The following is a 19787-nucleotide window of genomic DNA, read 5'->3' as shown; positions in this document are numbered from 1 at the left end:
ACACCTCTCCATGGAACCATGCTTTCATGAAACTATTATAATGCTTTTGCCAGTTTCAGTGGCATTTTGAAAGGAATCAACAGTTTAACAATTCCTTCTATGATGCTTCAAATATTTTTTAGCCAATGTTCAGTTCTAGCTGTAGTATTGTAGGAAAAAATGTACTCAGGAATAGGCATCAACCACACTTTACGTTATTTTATTTTTGCTTTTTGGGTTACACCCGGTGATGCACGGGGGTTACTCCTGGCTCTGCACTCAGGAATTACCCCTGGCGGTGCTCAGGGGACCATATGGGATGCTGGGAATCGAACCCGGGTTGGCCGTGTTCAAGGCAAATGCCCTACCCGCTGTTCTATCGCTGCAGCTCCACTTTATGGTATTTTTAATGAATGAAGTATTTCCTATTTGGACCAGTGAACCTAATTTCCGGTTATCCCCATAAGCATTATGCCAAGTGTTATGTTCATAAGTAAGCAATATGCCAAGGGAAGTGTCCATTTCTCCCCTCGACGTAGGCTTCCAGAACTGCTAGTGTCTTCTGCAGAAATACTTTTGCATTAAACAATGTATTTGTTTCTTCAATCATTTTAGTACATAATTTTATCAAGAATAGTTTGTACAGTGCAAAAGTGATCATCAATAAAAAAAAAAAGTGACTCCACAATACTCAAGTACCACTATACCTCTTCTTACTTGCTGCTGTTCTTCATCATGATCATCTCCTAAATCGGATTTGAAACATTCTTCCTCCATGGAAGGCATATTTATGATTCTAAGAGTTCATCTTCCTCGCAACCAGATTATATTTTAAATATAATAAAATAAAATACTGCAAGTATATAATAAGCTAACTCACACAAGTCAATAATCTGGAACAAAAGTAGCAACAGAAATGTTATCATTGCCAACATTCCATATTACACTTTAGTGCAGCAGCATCCAACAAAGTGGACTGTTATTACTGAAACCCCCAGATGGCAGAAACATGTATTTCAGTTTCACATCAATGTGTCAAATCTGCAGATTTGCATCTTTACGTCCCACACATGAGTGAGATTACTTAGCACTGCACTGTCCTCCCGTTGTTCATCGATTTTCTCGAGTGGGCCCAGTAACATCTCCATCATGAGACTTGTTGTTACTGTGTTTGGCATATCGAATACATCACAGGTAGCCTGCCAGGCTTTGCCGTACGGGCGAGATACTCTAGGTAACTTGCTGGATCTCCGAGAGGGGCGGAGAAATCAAAGTAGTCCAGATAAAACACAGGCTCTCCTCCCTGACTGGGAAAACTATGATAATAAATATGCCAGCTCTTCCTTAGAAATAAGAACATCCAATGACATGCCAGTCAGGATCCCAGCAGTGGTCTACACCAGGGTTTCCTAAACTTTTCCACAGTGACCTCTGCCCTGGGATGCAGTCTGAGGGAGAACTACCATGAACACCTCGGATCCGTGACTGATGAACTTTGAATTGATTTTTGGTTGGCTCTTGTTCAGAAACCTTTCACTGTGGTCAGGCTTTTTTTTTTTTTTTAAGATACTCCCCCCACTCCCTCCCCTTCATTTTACGAAGTTGGAGTCTGGGGCTGCTAAGAATGGGCTTTTCCTGGCAGTCAGGAGCGGGCCAGCTGCACCACAGGCAGCCCCCATCCCGCTGGACCCCTGTGCCAACAGTGGTCTCAGCAGCCACCACCAGGGCGGAAGGTGGGGCACCCAGCAAGCTGCCGCAAAACGTCCCGAGGGGCCGCTGCCCCATGGAGGCGCCGGGGTGTGGAACACAGCGGCAGCCTGTGAGGGAGTAGGGCCAGCTCCCTGCGCCCCTCCCGCCAGCAGCTTCTGCTCCATTCTCCCACCAATAGGCCCACAGCTAAGGGGCCACTTGGCCAAGCTGACCACGCACCCCACTGCAGTGCTTAGAGCTCAGTACTTAGAGCTTGGTACTGAGAACTCAGTACTGAGGGTTTGGTACTGAGAGCTGAGTACTGAGACCCAGTGAGGAAGTACTGCTTCCTCCTGCCATCCGTCAACAGTCCTGGCCCTCCGATACAGCCTAGGCAAAAATAGCCCCAGCACTGTGGCCAGATTCCCCAAACCCCCTCAAGCTGATGTCCCAGGCTGTCTAGAACCCACAGGCCTGTGGGGTGGGGACTGGGTGGCCGCCACTGCTTGGGGGCATGGGCAGCTTGTGCTGAGTTCAGCAGAAACATGCCTGGTCACCCACTAAGAATAGCAGTGACCTTTTAGGGGGACACAGCAAGCCCTGCTCTTGCTACATGCCTTCCCCTCCCCAGGTCCCTCCCTGTCCCTGCCCAGTGTCGCTGAGAGTCCCAGGGGCCCAAGTAACATTCCCATCCTTCAGCAGTGACGCCCACCCCACCGCTTAGAGAGCACCCATGAATTTCAGTAACTCCTTCGGTGCCCGGAACCCCACAGGGTCCCCCGAGATCGTCAGGAGTGACCACTGAGTGAAGAGCCAAGAGTGAGCTCTGTGAACCCCTCACTGTGACTCTAAAACCAAATTAATTTAAAAAGTAGAAAATGCAGGGCTGGAGCGATAACACAGCGGGTAGGGTGTTTGCCTTGCATGCGGCTGACCCGGGTTTGATTCCCAGCATCCCACATGGTCCCCTGAGCACCGCCAGGAGTAATTCCTGAGTGCAGAGCTAGGAGTAATCCCAGAGATTACTTAAAAATTTAGTATAGGCCAGAGACATATAGGCTAGTACAGGGGATACGGCGCTGACTTCACACCCATTTTGATTCCATAAATGATCCCATTTCCATCAGGGGGCAAACAACATATGGCCCCTGAGCATTACCAAGAATCCTCCCTGAGCACAGGGTCAGGTGTAAGTCTTGAGCTCTGCTATATGGCTCCACCCGCCCCCCCCCCCCCCAAACAAAATAAAACAACAAGACAAAGTAACATTTTTTTTTGGCTTTTTGGGTCACACCCAGCGATGCTCAGGGGTTACTCCTGGCTCATACACACAGGAATTGCTCCTAGCGATGCTCAGGGGACCATATGGGGTGCTGGGAATCGAACCTGTGTCGGCCATGTTGGCTGTGTGCAAGGCAAACGACCTACCTGCTGTGCTATCGCTCCAGCCCCACAAAGCAACATTTTTAAAGGTCCGAGAAGAAATGTTTTAAAATATTCCTAAGTGCAAAAGATGTGTGAATGGTAACAGAATCCACTGACACATAACTGACCCCCTCTGACCTTCCAAGGAAATAAACACACTTGCACATACATACCCACAGGTATAAGCATGCACAGAATATATTCAAGGGGCAGGTATACATGCATGTGTAAACAAGGGACACATACAGAGATGCATACTCAGGCATCACACACACACAGAAGCACTTTCATCTAGTGTAGTAAGGACTGCCACAGAAGCTTACCAAGTTTGTGATTTTATTATATTCTGAATAAAGATGATATTTAGAGAAAGAAAATGGCTATACAAAGAATTTATAGAACATTCATTTACATACTGGATATGTTTTTCACGATAGAAGAGTACAAATACCCACTAATATAAGGCAGCTCAGGAGACTTGGGAAGGTCTTCAATGGTGAGAGGTCACGTGGAGACACTAAATGTGATTCAGACTTATCTTGGTTCTAAGTTAACACTGGAACTATGTGGTATAGTTAAGAGCAGGTGGCCTGGACCCTGGCTATGACACTGGGACTCAGCCCTCACGAGCTCCCAGGATAGTACCCCTATTCCCACTGGCACCCCAAGGTCAGATGCCTGAGAAAGCTCCTTACAATAAACTGGGCTGGCACAGGCATCAGAGCGCAGCCTCCCTAGAGTGAAAAGAGGTCCATGGATTGTCCTGGGTGCATATGTAACACTTCGTGATTAGTCCACTACTGGACATCAGGAACTGAACTGGCTTCCTTTCATTCCTCAGGGAGAGCCATTTGCTTGGACAAGCTGCCTGATGTCCTTGACATCTGAGTGTGTCAAGAGCCGGCCTTCAGTGTCAAAGCAAGTGGCAGTGGCATCCTGAGGGTCCACACAAGAACTTCGGTGGGCTGGGGTTCCAGGATGCCGGTATGGGGTTTTGGCTTGTGATTCTCCACCTCATACTCCTCTTCTGCTTTGATTTCAAAGCGTGTGCATTCTTCCTTAGAAGGGCAAGGACCTGGCCTTTGGTCTGGACCAAACTTGGGTACGAGCCATCTCAGGGTGAGGCACCTCTAATCAACAGTACAAACCTACACTCCCTTTGGCCGGATCCTGGCAGTCAGTGACAAGATAGGCTGGGCAGAGCCCACAGCAATGAAGGTTCCTCGCTCACAGTGGGGGGCTCGGAGCCTTCTGCTATGCGCCAGGACATCAGGACCTCGGGGACAGTCTCTTCGATGCCACGTAAGCAGATGCTGGGGAGAAGGTCCACAATGACTAAGGCAAACATTTGGCACAGGAATGAGGCACTTGTGTTCAGTACATTAGTAAGAGCTGAATAGTGGACCCATCTGTCTGCTTTTCTGCACATTTATATACACAATACACCCACCGAGATCAGCTAAGCTTATCTCTGCCCCACTGTGAAACTGAGAAGTCACCAGACACAGTTCCAAAGCCCAGAATGGACAATTGCTGGTGATTCCTGGGTAATCGAAGAACTAGTTCTCGCTGTAGAGAATAAAAATGGGCAGAGCATGATGAACCAAGTGCTGGGACACACTTGGGCCAGATAAACTGATTTTATATTCAGAGCCACCTTGCAGGGCCCTTGCTTGAGGAATGTCATGGGCACTGAGTGTTCATATCAGTGTAAGCCTGATTCAGCAAGAGCAGAAAAGTGACACTCAAAAACGGCCCAAAGGGATTAAGTGTTAGTCTTTCCCTCCCTCTGAAGATGCCAGAGGCAGCTGTGCAATTGGAGCCAGTGGGGGCAGAAGAACAGGATAAGGTCTTACAAAGGTCTGGGGTCTTCTCAGGAACCTCTGGTGGCCCCAAGATGAATAGTAACAGAAATGCAGAGACATACTGGGTTTAAATTCAACTCCTTCCTACCCCTCTAGAACCTTCCTCACTAGAAGGGAAGTCATCTGAACTTGGCAAATACCCATAGGTAAGTCAGGCACCAGGTGGGTTGACTGGGGCCGAACCACCTTAAACTGGTGAAGGCCCAAGCACTGCAGAGGCAGCAGTTGGCAAGGACTCGGGCACATTCTCATGCCCAGTCCCCCAGCCCCCAGGACCAGAAGCTTCTCCCAGAATCCTGGTGGACTGGCAGGTATAGAACAGGACATGAGAACAGGATAGTGATGGGGATGTGGATGTTTATCCACATAAATAGTGTGGCATAATGAAGTATAAGTTAGATGGAAAAGGCACTTCCCTTCTGGCCTGTCTACACTTCTTTCTCCCCTGTCGAGACACCACCCAGTCGGTGAGAGCAGTGAGAGGAGCTGCCTCGCCAGGGGCTCCGGACACAAGTGCCCCTGGTGTTCACAGCCCCTTCCCTTCCCCCAGGACTTTGTGCTCCACAAAGGCCTGACTCAGCTGCCCCAACCCCTGAAAACATGCAGTCCCTTCTGAAGTGAAGGGCAGACTCCCCTGGAATGTTGGCTGGGCAGAAACCACGGCAATGGTGGTTCCTCGCTCCCTGTGGGGGGCTCAGAGCCTTCTCAGCAGCGTGAACTCAGCGTTTCCTCGCATGGTCCTTTAACTCTTCCAGTTAGAAGCCTGGTGCCCAGCTCCTTTCACCCAGGAAGTGCCGGGAGCGGGTGTCTTGTCTGTTCTCTTTGTAAAGGTGAAGCTCTTTCATCTGCTGGGCCCAGAGTTTCAGGGTCAGAGTCTGCTGTCCCAGCATCTCTGGGGTCTCCAGGCTGGCAGGGGCTCAGATCTTCTTCGGGGAGCCGATCATGACCTTTGACACAAAGTTGACAATGGCACTGGCGGGCTGCTCAGGGTCGTGTTCCGCAAACAGGTGACACACGTTGTCTGTGGTACTGCCCTGCTTCCGTGCCACAAATCCAAAGACTCTGCAAGAAGAGAGCTGAGGTCAGACTGTGCCCGCCACATGAAGCATGCCCTGGAGATGCTGCACTCTCCTGCCACTTCCTCCGGGGCCTTATCCAGTCCCTGCAGCAGCTCTTTCTGCCTCCGCAAGTGGGAGGCAGAGGGAGAGGGGCGTGGCCCAGAATGACCCTGTCTGAGAATGGAGCCAACACCCCCTCCGCATGCCTGCTGAAGCTGGCAGATGCTTATCATCGGGTGCCAGAGCCCCTTCTGTGCCTGGGTCCTGGCATCTCTCCAGGGTTCCTTGACACATCAGGGTGGTCACAAGGGTTTCACTGCTCTGGCTGGCTGCACAGCTAGGTCAGAAGGGAGCCCAGAGCCCAGAGGGGCTGTTACCCCCTGGGTGGGTATCTAGGCCTGGGAGGAATGCTCCAGGCCATTAAGAAACATTCCCACCCACCCCTGGTGCCAGAAAGATACCCAGGGCTTACCCTCCTCCCTGGAGATAGAAAACCTGAGTCACAAACCACAGGTAGTTAAATGACTTAAGAACACATCTATTTTTCTCAGAAGGAATCGAAGCCATTGTCTGAATAAGCTTTCAAGAGTTCTAAACTCTATATAATAGCACCATTATCTATTTCCAAATCCCTAGCAAACCTTCTAGAAAAAAAATGGATTTTTTTGCTTCAGCCTCGTAGCTTGCACAGCATAGAAGGGATTACCCTGATGGGGTGATGCATTTCACTCTGCAGAGATCAAAAACATGGCAGCGGGGAGCCCCCTCTGAGCACTCGACCAGACCTTGGGACAGATGAGGCACGTGGTAGGAGGGGAGGGTGCATGTGTGTCCACACATATGGTCATCATCAGAAACCATGAGTTCGGTGGAGGAAGACAGGAGGTGGACACGAGGCGTGTCTGGAATGCTCTGAGCCCACACTACCTCGGGCCTGCACCAGGCTAACTCCAAACCGAGATGGGAGAAACCCCACAGTGACTGCTTCTGTAAGTGCTGGAACTCTAACCCCCCCCCCCAACACACACACACACACACACACACACACACACACACACACAAACACACACACAGGATGTGCCTCCTTCTCCTCCTAACGTCAGGACAAGCTGCTGTGGGCCTCCCACAATAGCCGTGCACTGTGCCTCAGGCTTGCCACAGAGATCAGATGCTATACACGAGAAGACAGAATCCCCATAAAGGTGTTCTGGCACACAGACACTGATTTCTTTTTTTTTTTTTTTTTAAGCAAAACCAAAACCCGCTGCCAAAATGATATAATCGTTCCCTTATGAGGAGTCTTCTTGGGAAACCTGGAACAGAAAACTACTCTGGACTGAGGCCTCAAGCTAGCAGTGCACATGAACACATCCTGCCAACTTACTTTGAGCAAGGACCATCTGTGATCCACCTTGAGAATTAAAGAAAAAAGAAGATTATGTTAATTTTATCAGCTTACAGAGCAAAAGGAAGAACACAGCTGTTTAGTAAAAGAAGATTTCTTACTTCCTGTCCTGTGGATCCAACGCACAGAAGATCACACTGCTCACAGGATAGTGTCTCCGGAAGAACAGCCTATGGGGATGAGAGAGAATGCGTCTGTGGCCAGGACTTGGGTGTGAGAGGCCTACCTGGGAGGGTGCATGCAGAAGTATGTGCAGAGTGAAGAGACATCTGAGGTTGGCCTAAGTCTCCCTCCCACTCAAAGTCAGCTTCTATGAGAGATGGAAACACAGGGTGTAAGGGTGTAAGGACTGACAAGGTCCACAGATGCTCTGGAGACCACTAGTATGTACCAATTTTGACTAAACACCAAGACCAGTACTTCAGTCCAGATGAAAGATGAGGAAAACAAGCATCACAGGGGAAAGGACTGGCCCATACCCACCTACAGGAGGCAAAAACCCAAGCTCTCCTTCTGCAACTTCCCCAAATGCATCAGCTGAGAGTGAACCTCCCTCTCAGCCACCTTCTGTGCAGGTATGGATGGAAAGTCAGTCAACAGCTCAGCCCCACTGGCAGGAACCTGGGATTGGCTGAGTGTCCTGGAAGCTCTTGCCAATGTTCTTATGTTCAAGGGCCTGGCTCCCTTATCAATCACAACAGGGAGTCTTACAAATACAGTAACTGCTTAGAAAAATGCCTTTGATCCTGAGGTCAAAGACACTACAGGTGGGAAGAAAACACACCGGCCTTTGCCTGCTTCCTGCTGGGCAAACCTTCCTAGTGGAGCACCCCCTCAGCAGGAGCCAACTCTGACAATGCTGAGGGAGGCAATACGCTATGGTACACAGCACGGATGATGAATAGGCCCACATCTTTCAACAGGGTCTATCTGAAAATGCACTCCCCACAAGTCAGAAACAGTCACAGTCAAGCAAAGACAGGTGTGTTCTATCACCATGCGGTGTCTGAGCATTTGTATGTTTTGTGGTTTGGGGGCTACACCTGGTGTTTCTCACGGCTTACTTTTGCCAGGGACTGGGGATCATATGGATGTCGGGCTTAATTTCACGCTGAAAACTTAGAATATTTTTGCTTTTGCACATGATGCCAGTGTGTGTTTATTTGTATAATGGTCAAAGCTCTAAGTATGTATTTTTCCTCATTTCACTGATCCCTACAGTAGAAGCTTTTGGATGAAATATTAGTATTTTTCACATGGTTGCTAAAATACATGTGACACCCGGGTGAAGTGTAGACAGATGCTGGCTGCTGATCACATTAGCCTGGTGAATCACGACCCATCCAAGACATGGTCAGCTGCTGTGTGGGCCAGCACTCACTTCCTCTGGTTGTCCGTGAGGGTGATGCCCTGGGCTGACACCTTGAAGTGCACGATGGTGGACAAGGGTGGTGGCTCCTGGACCAGGGTGATACTCAGGGCCTTCTGGACAGCCTGGTGGCCTGTGAGGGACTCCATCTCCACGGAATTCAGGTACCATACATTGCAGGCTATAAAACAGTAAGGAAAGCAGCTTGTTAAGATCTGGGGGCAGTAGCTGAAGTTGGCTCTTGGCGCTGGTACTCATCGACACTTGAATATTGCATGAAAACTGGAGACAGACTTGCCTCACGGCCAATGCAAAGAAGAAATATATTAGTGGAGCCAAGAAGAACCCTCCTTGCCTCCCACTGGTCCCCGGACAATGTTCCCCCACTGCATCATACCGGGCTCCAGGGACACTTCGTGTGGATTTTGGAGAGACAAGTATCCAACCACAAATACAGTTAAGGAAATGGCCAGGGGAAGGTATGCAGTCTTGAGGTCTGCTCACTGCCCTGTGCTGAGTTCTTAGGAGGTAAATATCTCGGGAAACATCACTCAGAGGAGGAAATATTTGGCTGCGGCTCAGAAACAAGCCTGCGGGGGAGGCCTGCCCCTCCGTCACTGCCCCCGGCTGCTGAGCGAGTACAGGGCTGGTCTGCAGAACCACCTCTGGGAGGGAACAGCTGAGTGTGCATGAGGTTCAGTAAACAGACACTGGCCCAGAGCCTGGATGGTCACAGCTCCAGGGCACGTGTGAGGTCACTGTACCCATGAGATGGTCTGCAGGCTGTACTTCACTCACTGCAGGAGGTAAGGCTTTATCGTCGATTCAAGCATGGACCTTGCAGGACACAGCAACTGGCCCAGCCCTGAGTTCTGGCAATCTTTACTCCATGTTTAAAGTCTCTATTTTTCCCTGAACAGAAGAGACTAAGCTCCTCGCACCATGACCTGTGCCCTAAATTTAAGCGCCAAAGCTGTGACCTCTAGTGCTCATTCCCTTTGCCTGAACAGGAAGGAGGGCAGCTTCATCTTCAGAGACCCAGGAGGAGCCTCAGCTGTCATGAGATGGGCACATAACCAAGCATATGGACCAACAGGAACTGTGCTGGTATTGGGCACTCTCGGGTGCTGCCTGGCCACCTCTCAGTGCAGCCACCATTCTTCCTACTGGACAGGGCTAGTTATGGAAGTTGGAGAACCACTGAGGATTTTAAACCTCTGCCTCAGTGAACAGCTATCATAGGGAGCAAGAACCAGAATTGGGGTCCGCGTGAACCCAGCAGAAACACAAAGTTCTCCATCTAAGTGTGAGTACGAGGACTGAGTCAAGGCACGTCCTTCAGATGGAGACACTTTGAAGTGCAGTAGATGAAGAACATCTGAAGCAGAACGACTTCAGATAGCGGCAAGGAAACTGCTTTGAAATCCTAAAATCCTAAGAGAGGCCCAACAAGAAAGAACAATGGCTAAGGAAAGGCAGCAGATACGCACAAGACCTGAGAACAAGTTTCTAGGTGATTGTAAGAACAAACACTGCCACTACTCACTCACAAGATAAGATTGTCTGAGACGGGTACCCCACTTCCTCCGAAATTAAGACTCCACAAACTCATTGATAAAAAAGGGAGATTAATCTAAGGAATAATAGTCTATAAATGTAGACAACAATTTTACTTTCATGAAAAAGAACTTACTATTTGCTTCCAGGAAAATTAGAAGGGCACTGGCTATGAAGAGAAATTTTAAGTCCATCTCAAACACAATTGTTCTCATTTCTCCACACATAGCCTGACACTATTTATTAACACTATTTATTAACAGCACTTACACTTTGGCAGAATTTAGCTTAGCATTTACATAGATTATTTTATCAAATCTTCAAAACATTCCTCCGAAATCAGATTCTAGAAGATTTTATTCAGCCACAGAGAGCAACTGCTCACAACAGCCTTGGTGAGAAATCCAGTTTTCAGAAAGCCACTGTCACACCTGCAGATGCTGAGAGGCAGGAAGAACAGAAATGCTCTCCCTTTCTGCAAAGCCAGACCTGAGTCACCAATATGGTTTTTCATGCCCCTGTTCCTGTGAGCTGCACAATACAGCCCCCTCTGACCATCTTGACTATGCACGGGGGTAAGGTGGTGCGGGGGAGCTTCTATGTCTGAACTTCCCCTCCTATCTAAACTTTACTTGTGTCATCTTGGGAAAGAGAGCAAGTTGGCAAAAGTCCTTGCAACGGCAATTGTCAAATATCTGATATTTCAGAGTTCTAAAGAAAAGTTGCTTTCCCGAAAAGCAAGGGTCAACCACAGCTTCCATTCTAGATGATATTGTGCAATGTTTATCAGAAGATTCACAAGAAATAACTTGTGTTTTAGCTGTTTGAGTCACATACCAGTTGGAAAAATCAAAGACAAGAATGGTTAAATGGAATAGCATGCAACTGCAAACAATAATAATTGGAAATTGCAGAGCAACATAGGGGATGCTATAGGTTAACAGGGATACTAAATACAAGCTGTATCTCCACTATTATTAGAACTATAAAGTAAAGAGCAAATGCATTTATGTATAGGAGTTGGAAAGGTGTCTGAAAATCTTTGGAGTTTGAGCACAGAATGGCCTTAATAAGATACTAATATTGCAGTTAGAAAAAGAATAACAATGATCAAACTACAACAAAATCCCAGAAAATTGCCATGACTTAAGCATTTGGAACCAAGGGCTGCCATGATCCAGACACTTGCATCAGATGTGTCACAAATGATGGCCTTTTGCTAAGGAGAAGAAGAATTCTGATCATTGGTAACCATGTCTCCCTGGTCTTGTCATTACTCAAGCAGAGTACTTGAAATTTTTTCTATGACAGCAATTAAGAATCTAGGGAAAGGGATGCAGGGAACAAGTAGAAAGGCAAACCTCTAAGTATTAACTGTAGCCCAGAGAATCTGAAACAAGCTTCATGGCTGGGCACGAGGAACTGACTCAAACCAGTGCCTCAAGCCAGTCAGAAATATGAGACTTGTATTGGGATTTCAGACTCTAGGGGGTAACCTCAGTTAGCTGAGAAAAGGATAACATATCTGTAGTTGTTATAAGTAACAATTGTTAAGGGTAATAATTCTATAAACTCATCTCCCTCTTTGTTTTCCGTATCTTCCATTTTCCTCTTTGTAAAGTATACACATTCTTTTAAAAATATACTTTCCAAAAGGGTTATAAATTATTGTCACTTGAATCTACTTGTTAGCAAGTAGACAAAAAAAAGTACTTGTCAAAAAGTACTTTCCAACTTGTCATTACATTCTGAAGCTATGTTATTAAAATTGTTTGTCTAAAAACAATAAAAACATATTTTCTCGTAGCTGAAACAATAGTATAGCAGCTAAGGCATTTACCTTGCTTGCAGTCAACCCAGGTTAGATTCACGGCATCCCAGATGGTCCCCTTAGCACCACCAGGTGTGGCCCAAGAACCAAAAATAAATAAATAAATACTTTCTAATGTGCCAGCTCAAAAACATAATCCTTCCATTTATGGGCAATCTATCAGAAATCTGGAAAAAGTATCTCTGCTGGATATATATTGTATTGCTCCACTTCACGAGAAACAAAGAAAACTGGGGCTGGAAATAGAAAAAGAAATTCCTTTTGAATCTGGAACAACTCATAATGGTTCTGATATCAAATGAAAAGGGATTAGCACTGTAGCACTGTCCTCCTGTTGTTCATCGATTTGCTAGAGTGGGCACTAGTAACGTCTCCATTGTGAGACTTGTTGTTACTGTTTTTGGTATATTGAATACGTCATGGGGAGCTTGCCAGGCTCTGCCATGCGGGCGGGATACTCTCGGTAGCTTGCCGGGATCTCCAAGAGGTATGGAGGAATCGAACACGGGTCAGCCACATGCAAGGCAAACGCCCTACCCGCTGTGCTATGTGCTATCGATCCAGCCCCAAAAAGGGATTAAACTGCAGAAAACTGACTGTTCACGCTGGCAGTTCAGGACATTTAACTGCAGATTCCTGAATCTTGGCTTCCTCAACATTCCAATGAGAAAATTAGGAGAGACAGATTCTCTGGGTTACACTGCAAGTCTAGGAGTCTATGATCCTAAGTGAATTAAGAAAACAAATGAAATATAATTTAGGAAAATAACCCACTCAATTTCCTTCAGGCTAGCGGAGACGAAAGCTGGACTGCCCCTAACAATGACTGTTCTGGCTTGGTGGAAATAACTGTGAGGCAGGGAGGGAGGTGGCCCTGGGTCGTCCACGGGTCGTAGTCCTTCTGACTGCATCACCTCAACATCCTGACTTTATTCTTTGCCTTGTCTTGGTCCAAGTAGTGCAGAAAAACGTAAGCCTCCGAGGTGTTGTAGAAAATCTAAATCTCAAGCAACACTTCCAGAGAGTCATTTAAATAAAATCAAGACACCGAAAAAAAAAAAAAAAGAAAATAGAGATTTCAGGGACCAAAGTGACAGTACAGTGGTAGGGAGCTTGTCCTGCACTTCTCCGACCTCGTTCAGTACCCGGCACTGTGTGTCATCTCTTGAGCCCTTCAGGAATGATCCCTGAGGGCAGAGCCAGAGAAAGCCCTGAGTATGGCTTAAAAACCAGGTATGGCCTAAAAACCCAACGAAACTTTTACAAAATCGCTCCAGGCCTCAAAGACTTAAGTGCAAGGCAGTTGTACTGTAATCCTTCTTGAGCAAGCCTGACTCAGATGATTGATTAGAAACACTTCTAGTACTGAGGCCACCTCTAGGAGGGATCACTCTTTAAAATAAAACAAAACACTCAGAGTTATTAAGTTCTGTAGAGTTGTAGCCATGGGGAGTTGGAGCCATGGTAAAGAGGTAGGCACTGCCCTTCCATATGGCCGAACAGGTTCCATACCAGCACCAAGTAGGTTCCCCTGGGCACTGCCAGGAGTGAATCTGGAGCCAAGAAAAAGTCCTTAGCACTGCTGGGTGTGACTTCAAAACAGAAACAAGCTTTATAGAGTATTTTAAGAGATGATAAAGTGAGTGTGACCCCTGTCTTTCATTTGTAAAGCCCCAGATCTCAGCCACCATGTGCCAGTCTACTGCACTCTGTCAGCCTCAAGCACCACTGGATGTGGTACCACAGCAAATAAAACAACAATGAATAAAAAAGTCACTGTCACTGACCTCCCGTTGTTCATCAATTTGCTGGAGTGGGCCCAGTAACGTCTCCATTGTGAGACTTGCTGTTACTGTTTTTGGCATATCGAATAAAAAAGTGAATAAATTAATTAAAAAATAAAAGTGAATGGGGGAGCAGAACAACTGAGGATGTAGGACATTTGCCTTGCATGCAACTGACCCAGGTTTGTTCCCCCGAGTCTGCCAGAAGTGATCCTTGAGTGCCAAGCCAGGAGTAAGTCATGAGCACTTCTGGGTGTGACCCCTCTCCCCCTCTCCCCCCGCCCCCTGCCACACACAAAAAAAACCCTGAAAAGTGAACTAAAAATGATAGAGGAAAAGTTTGTTGTCTATAAGTAAAGTCTGTATGGTTCTTTACTTTCATCAGTTAACTTGTTCAATTAATTCAACTTTTGGCTGGAGCGATAGCACAGCTGGTAGGGCTTGTACACGGCCGACCCGGGTTCGATTCCCCCGCCCCTCTCAGAGAGCCCGGCAAGCTACCGAGAGTATCCCGCTGGCACGGCAGAGCCTGGCAAGCTCCCAATGGCGTATTCAATATGCCAAACACAGTAACAACAAGTCTCACAATGGAGACGTTACTGGTGTCCGCTCAAGCAAATTGATGAACAGCGGGAGGACAGTGCTACAGTGCTAATTCAGCTTTTACTGGGGCCATGATAAGTAACAGTGAAGCTCGGGGGAAACATTGCATGCTCCTTGTCACGAGATGATACTGAACCAAAGAGAGGTGTGTGAGCTCTGCATGGGCTGCCTAGAACTGGGGCGCAGGGCAGTGAGACCAGGAGGCACCTGGTGTGGGTCCTGTGCCTCTGGCAGCAGCAGGTCAGCAAAAGTCACATGTCTTGCCTTGGTGGGGTCGTGCAGAACTCAACGCTGACGAGCTCCAATGTGCTGGCACAAGCGTTTGGAAAGTACTTATGTTTTCCTTTCATTATTCTTCTGAAGTAATGTATTCTATATGCCAAACACAGTAACAACAAGTCTCACAACGGAGATGTTACTGGGCCCGCTCGAGCAAAATCGATGAACAATGGTAGGACAGTGCTACAGTGCTATAGTGCTACTCTGTCTGATTTGCAATTTTAGTAAAGTAAAAGTAAAGGCCCTCCTGTTGATCGTCGATTTGCTCGAGCGGGCCCAGTAACGTCTCCATTGGAGACTTTGTTGTTACTGTGTCTGGCATATCGAATACTCTCGGTAGCTTGCCGGGCTCTCCGAGAGGGGCGGAGGAATCGAACTCGGGTCGGCCATGTTGGCCGCTTGTAAGGCGAACGCCCTGCCCGCTGTGCTATCGCTCCAGCCCAAAACCATAAATTATGTGCTTTAAAAATTCTGAGCATAATTTTAGGGCCAGGCAAGAAGCTCAGGTGCAAGTCCCTGAGCAAATTCCCAGGAGTCCTGGCTGCCACAGTGCTGACTTGGCCTTGGAGACCCCAACATACTGCTGGGTCATTCTGTCCAGTTGGTCACACATCACGGGGAGTGTCTCCTAAGGCCACTGAGCACGGCTTGGAAAGTGGGGAAAAGAAAGAAAAGAAAATTCTATCTGCATTTTTTGAAAGCCCTATTTGAAATCTGAGTAAACTTGATTTTTTTAGCCAAAGCATATCGGTGGGCACTGGGTGGCGTCCAGATTTTGGTAGCCATAAAAAGTGCTTTAATGAACATGGAAGTGCAAATTTATTTTCCAATTAGAGTTCTGGGACAGATGACTAGATAAAAAAAACTGGCACATACACACCGTGGACTAGTATTCAGTGATAAAAAATGAAGTCATGCAATTCGCCACGGCATAGATGGGACTAGAAGGCATCGTGCTGAGTCCAGTGGGCTGAAGTGGGGAGGCACACAGGATGCTCTCTCCTATGTGGGGTATAAGGAAGATAGTAGGGAAATAACAAAAGGCCCAAAGCAGCAGAACCTAAGAACTGGTTTGCAGAGACAAGTGGGGAGGTGGGTGGTGGAGGGGGGAACGCGAGACAATGGGCTCGAGGTGGAGGGAAATGGACACTTGTGAAGGGTGCAGGGATGGCAGACAGGCAGACTCTCGGTGACACTCGGCCAAGGAGGCCAGTGTGCCAGTGCTAGCACCCAGGAACCCAGTGCCAGGACCCTTAGCACCACGACTTGGAGATGCTCCGGGTGCCAGATGCTCCCCGAGTCTGCCAGGAGTGATCCCTGAGCACAGAACAAGAATGAGTCCTGAGCACTGAGTGTGACTCACCCCCCAACCCGCAAATGAACCCAAAATGGATCACAGACCTGAATGCTAGATGAAAAATTATAAAATTCTTGGAGAAAAACCTAGGTGACGTTCATGGAAACTTTTAAGATCTACTACAAAAGACCTGAGCCATGGAAAGTAAAAGAATTGATAAACTGGGTTTTATTAAAATAAAAAACTTCTGCATTGTGAGAACAACCAAGAGAATGTGAAGATAAGCCATGACTAAGAGAAGATACTGGCAAAGGAAAGACCAGATGAAGGCCTCCAGGCCATCCTGCAGGTGAAAGCTACCTCCTGGTTGGGGCGTCAGCCCCCGCTTCCCTAGGAATCATCAGGTCTGCCCAGGCTTCCTGTGTCCTCCAGGCCTTCCAAGCACAGGTGAAAGCCACCTTCTGGCTCCCAATTACCCACCTGAGGAACCTGTCCCTGCCCCCAGCCCAAGCTACCCTCTTCACAAACTGTCCTAACTTCTGGTGGCCTGCCCACCCTCCCCCATCCCCCAGTCCTGCCATTTCTGTCCAGAAATCCTCACCAGTACAGTCATGAGCACTTGATCATATTGTGCACAGGAGAATGAACTGCTGTTCAGACCACCTAGAAATTAGAATTCCATCCTTAGCACAGAAGAAGCACCAGGAATAGGGAAAGAAAGAAAGAAAGAAAGAAAGAAAGAAAGAAAGAAAGAAAGAAAGAAAGAAAGGAAGGAAGGAAGGAAGGAAGGAAGGAGAAGGAAAGAAAGAGAAAGAGAGAAAGAGTGAGAGAAAGAGAGTGAGAGAGAGCGAGAAGGAAGGAAAGGAGAAAGAAAGAAAGAAAGAAAGAAAGAAAGAAAGAAAGAAAAAGAGAGAAAGAGAGAAAAAGAAAGAAAGAAGGAAGGAAAGAAAGAAAATGAGAGAAAGAAAAGAATAGAATGAAGGAGTCCAGATAAATCAACAGAAATCTAAGAAAGTCACTGAGCTCATTGGAACCTTCAACAGTGCTAACCTCAGTCAAAGCAGCAGTCCTCTCAATTCTTACTGAAATGTAGAAATAATTGGAAAAGAGATTCAATAATCTTGGAGAAAGATGGGAAAAAAATTAAAAAGAGATTTATTTAAATAGAAATGAAGGATTTAAAGAATATAGTAGCAGGTCTTAGGAACAGAATGAAGCCCAATATTGAGCAAGTGACCTGAAGACAAGACACACGCTTCAATAAAGATAACAGAAAAGAGTTTATTTTCTTTTCAATGAAGAAATTTAAGATACCTAGTGGATAATAACAAGAGGGTAACTTCCAAATTGCAGGACCTTCAGAAGGAGAGAGGAGAGTAGAATGGTATCGTGGCTGGTGGAAACCATCCAGTTTGAGAAGAAACTTTATACTGATCCTGGAGGACCAGAGTATGTAAAAAAGAGACTGTAGAGAGGGTCCAAGCTGCAAGGGACTTGCCTGGCACACAGCTGACTCAGGTCCGATCCCCAGAACTGCATATGGTTCTTCAGAACCATGTGGCATACATTTTTAGCACAGAGCCAGGAGTAAGCCCCAAGCACTGCCAAACTCTCCCCCAAATATAGTGCCCCCACCCCTCAAAAAAAAAAAAAACTCTGACAGAGTAACATGAACACATATTGTAATACAAATGGCAAGACACAATAGAGAGATGGTCTTTTTAAATAGCAGGAGAAAAGCAGAACAAGGGAAATGACATAAAATTCACATCAGATGTTTCAAAAGAAACTCTATAAGCAAGAAGTGAATAAAACAATATGTTCAAGTATTGAATGAAAAGAACCAACAGTCCTCTATTCTGCAAGTACTCAAATTAGAGGCAGAGCTAAAACATTCTTAGAAAACAACAGATGAAGGCATTTATTGCATGCCAACCAGTTCTGCAAAGAAAGACCTCCTTTAAAAAAAATGTTGAATGGCAAAAGTGACTTCAATACTCTTAGAAAAATAGCAGCAAATGACCCATGTCAATAATCTCTCTCCAAATGAATGGGCCTAATCCCCCTATTTAAGGCATAAAGTAACTGGATGGATCAAAAAACAAAATTACACGTCAAAATGTTAACAAAAGATAAAATTGAATTCTCACAATTAACAGTCTTAGAGTGAAAGGACAGAAAACAATCATACAAATGGTGGATGGAAATTAGTAAAGACACATTTGTATTAGACATTCAAGTTAAGAAAGTAATTAGAGATAGGGCTGGACATTACATAGTGTGGTTCAGGGATTAACCAATCAAGGGCTTAATTCTGATCAATATAAATGCACCAAATGAAGACCCGAAAATTTATAAAGCAACAGCTAATAGAACTGAGGATACACATAGAAAGCAATGTAGAATTACTGGGAGATTTTAAACAAATCAACTAGATCACTAGAAAGAAAACAATAGCTCTAAGTGAGGAATGTGAAGAACTTGGATTAATAGACAAATCCAAACAGCTGAATACACATTCTTCTTCAGTGTACATGGAACATTCTCAGAATAAGCCACTTGGTGACACATAATTCAAGGATCCATAAGGTCATTAAACTAGAAATCATATCAAGTATCTTTCCAGAACACAATGCCATGAAAATAAAAATTAATCACAAAAAAAAATAGGGGAAATATCCAACATTTGGAAACTTAACAACATACTGTTAAACTACCACTGGGTGAAAGGGGACATCAAAGTAAAACCGGAAAAAAAGATTCCTAAACTAGAAGGAAGACACAAAGTGTCAGACTTATGGGAGAAGCAAAGGCAGTATTCATGGGGAAGTTCACAGCAAAATAGGCTTATCTCAGGAAACACTGAAAACCTCTAATCAATAAACGAATCTCACAGTTTGAGAAACTGAAAAAAAGAGCAAGTCAATCCCCAATTAAGTAGCCGGAAGGAAATAAGTCAATCTGATCAATCACACAGAAATCAAGAAAACATACAAGTGACATCTGCAATTGTTTGTTCATTGCAGCACTCTTTACAATAGCCCAAATCTGGAAAAAACCTGTGTGCCCAAGAACAGATGACTGGTTAAAGAAACTTTGGTACATTTACACAATGGAGTACTATGTAGCTGTTAGAAAAGATGAAGTCATGAAATTTACATACAAGTGGTACTACATGGAAAGTATCATGTTAAGCGAAATGAGTCAGAAAGAGCGGGATAGACACAGAAAGATTGCATTCATCTGGGGAACATAAAGCAACAAAATGGGAGACTAACACCCAGGAGTGGCTGAGATTAGTACCAGGAATTTTGCTGCATGACTTGGAGGCCAGCCACATGTGCTAAGGGAAAAGGAAGCTCAGATAGAGAAGAGAGCACCAAATAAAGGGGGTTGTGAGGATTCTCCCAGGGTGGGAGTAGCATGCTGAAAGTAGACTATAGACAGGATTGCCACTCAAAGCCTCTCTTGCAAAACACAGGACCCAAAAGAAGAGAGAGAGAACAAGGGGGAATGCCCTGCCACAGAGGCAAGGTGGGATGGGAGGGATGGGGGGGGTGGGAGGGATGCTGGGACCCGTGGTGGTGGAGGATGGGCGCTGGTGGAGGGATGGGTACCTGATCATTGTATAACTGAAACCCAAGCA

The 19787-nt window shown here is 46.3% G+C and overlaps 1 protein-coding gene across 1 annotated transcript in view; it reads right to left on the bottom strand.

Annotated features, from left to right (window-relative positions):
* Positions 1–4253: 4253 nt before the first annotated feature.
* Positions 4254–19787, bottom strand: part of TNS3 (tensin 3) — a 217173-nt gene continuing 201639 nt past the window's right edge. The window contains exons 26-29 of the mRNA XM_056108286.1: positions 8803–8971; positions 7523–7591; positions 7401–7427; positions 4254–6020 (exon numbers count right to left, since the gene is read on the bottom strand). Coding sequence (XP_055964261.1) covers positions 5876–6020; positions 7401–7427; positions 7523–7591; positions 8803–8971 — 410 coding nt within the window. The 3' untranslated portion in view covers positions 4254–5875. The remainder of the gene's footprint in view (positions 6021–7400; positions 7428–7522; positions 7592–8802; positions 8972–19787) is intronic.

Source organism: Sorex fumeus, unplaced genomic scaffold, assembly GCF_029834395.1.
Source record: "Sorex fumeus unplaced genomic scaffold, SorFum_2.1 ptg000205l, whole genome shotgun sequence".
NCBI lineage: Eukaryota > Metazoa > Chordata > Mammalia > Eulipotyphla > Soricidae > Sorex > Sorex fumeus.
This window is presented reverse-complemented; position numbering and strand designations above follow the sequence as displayed.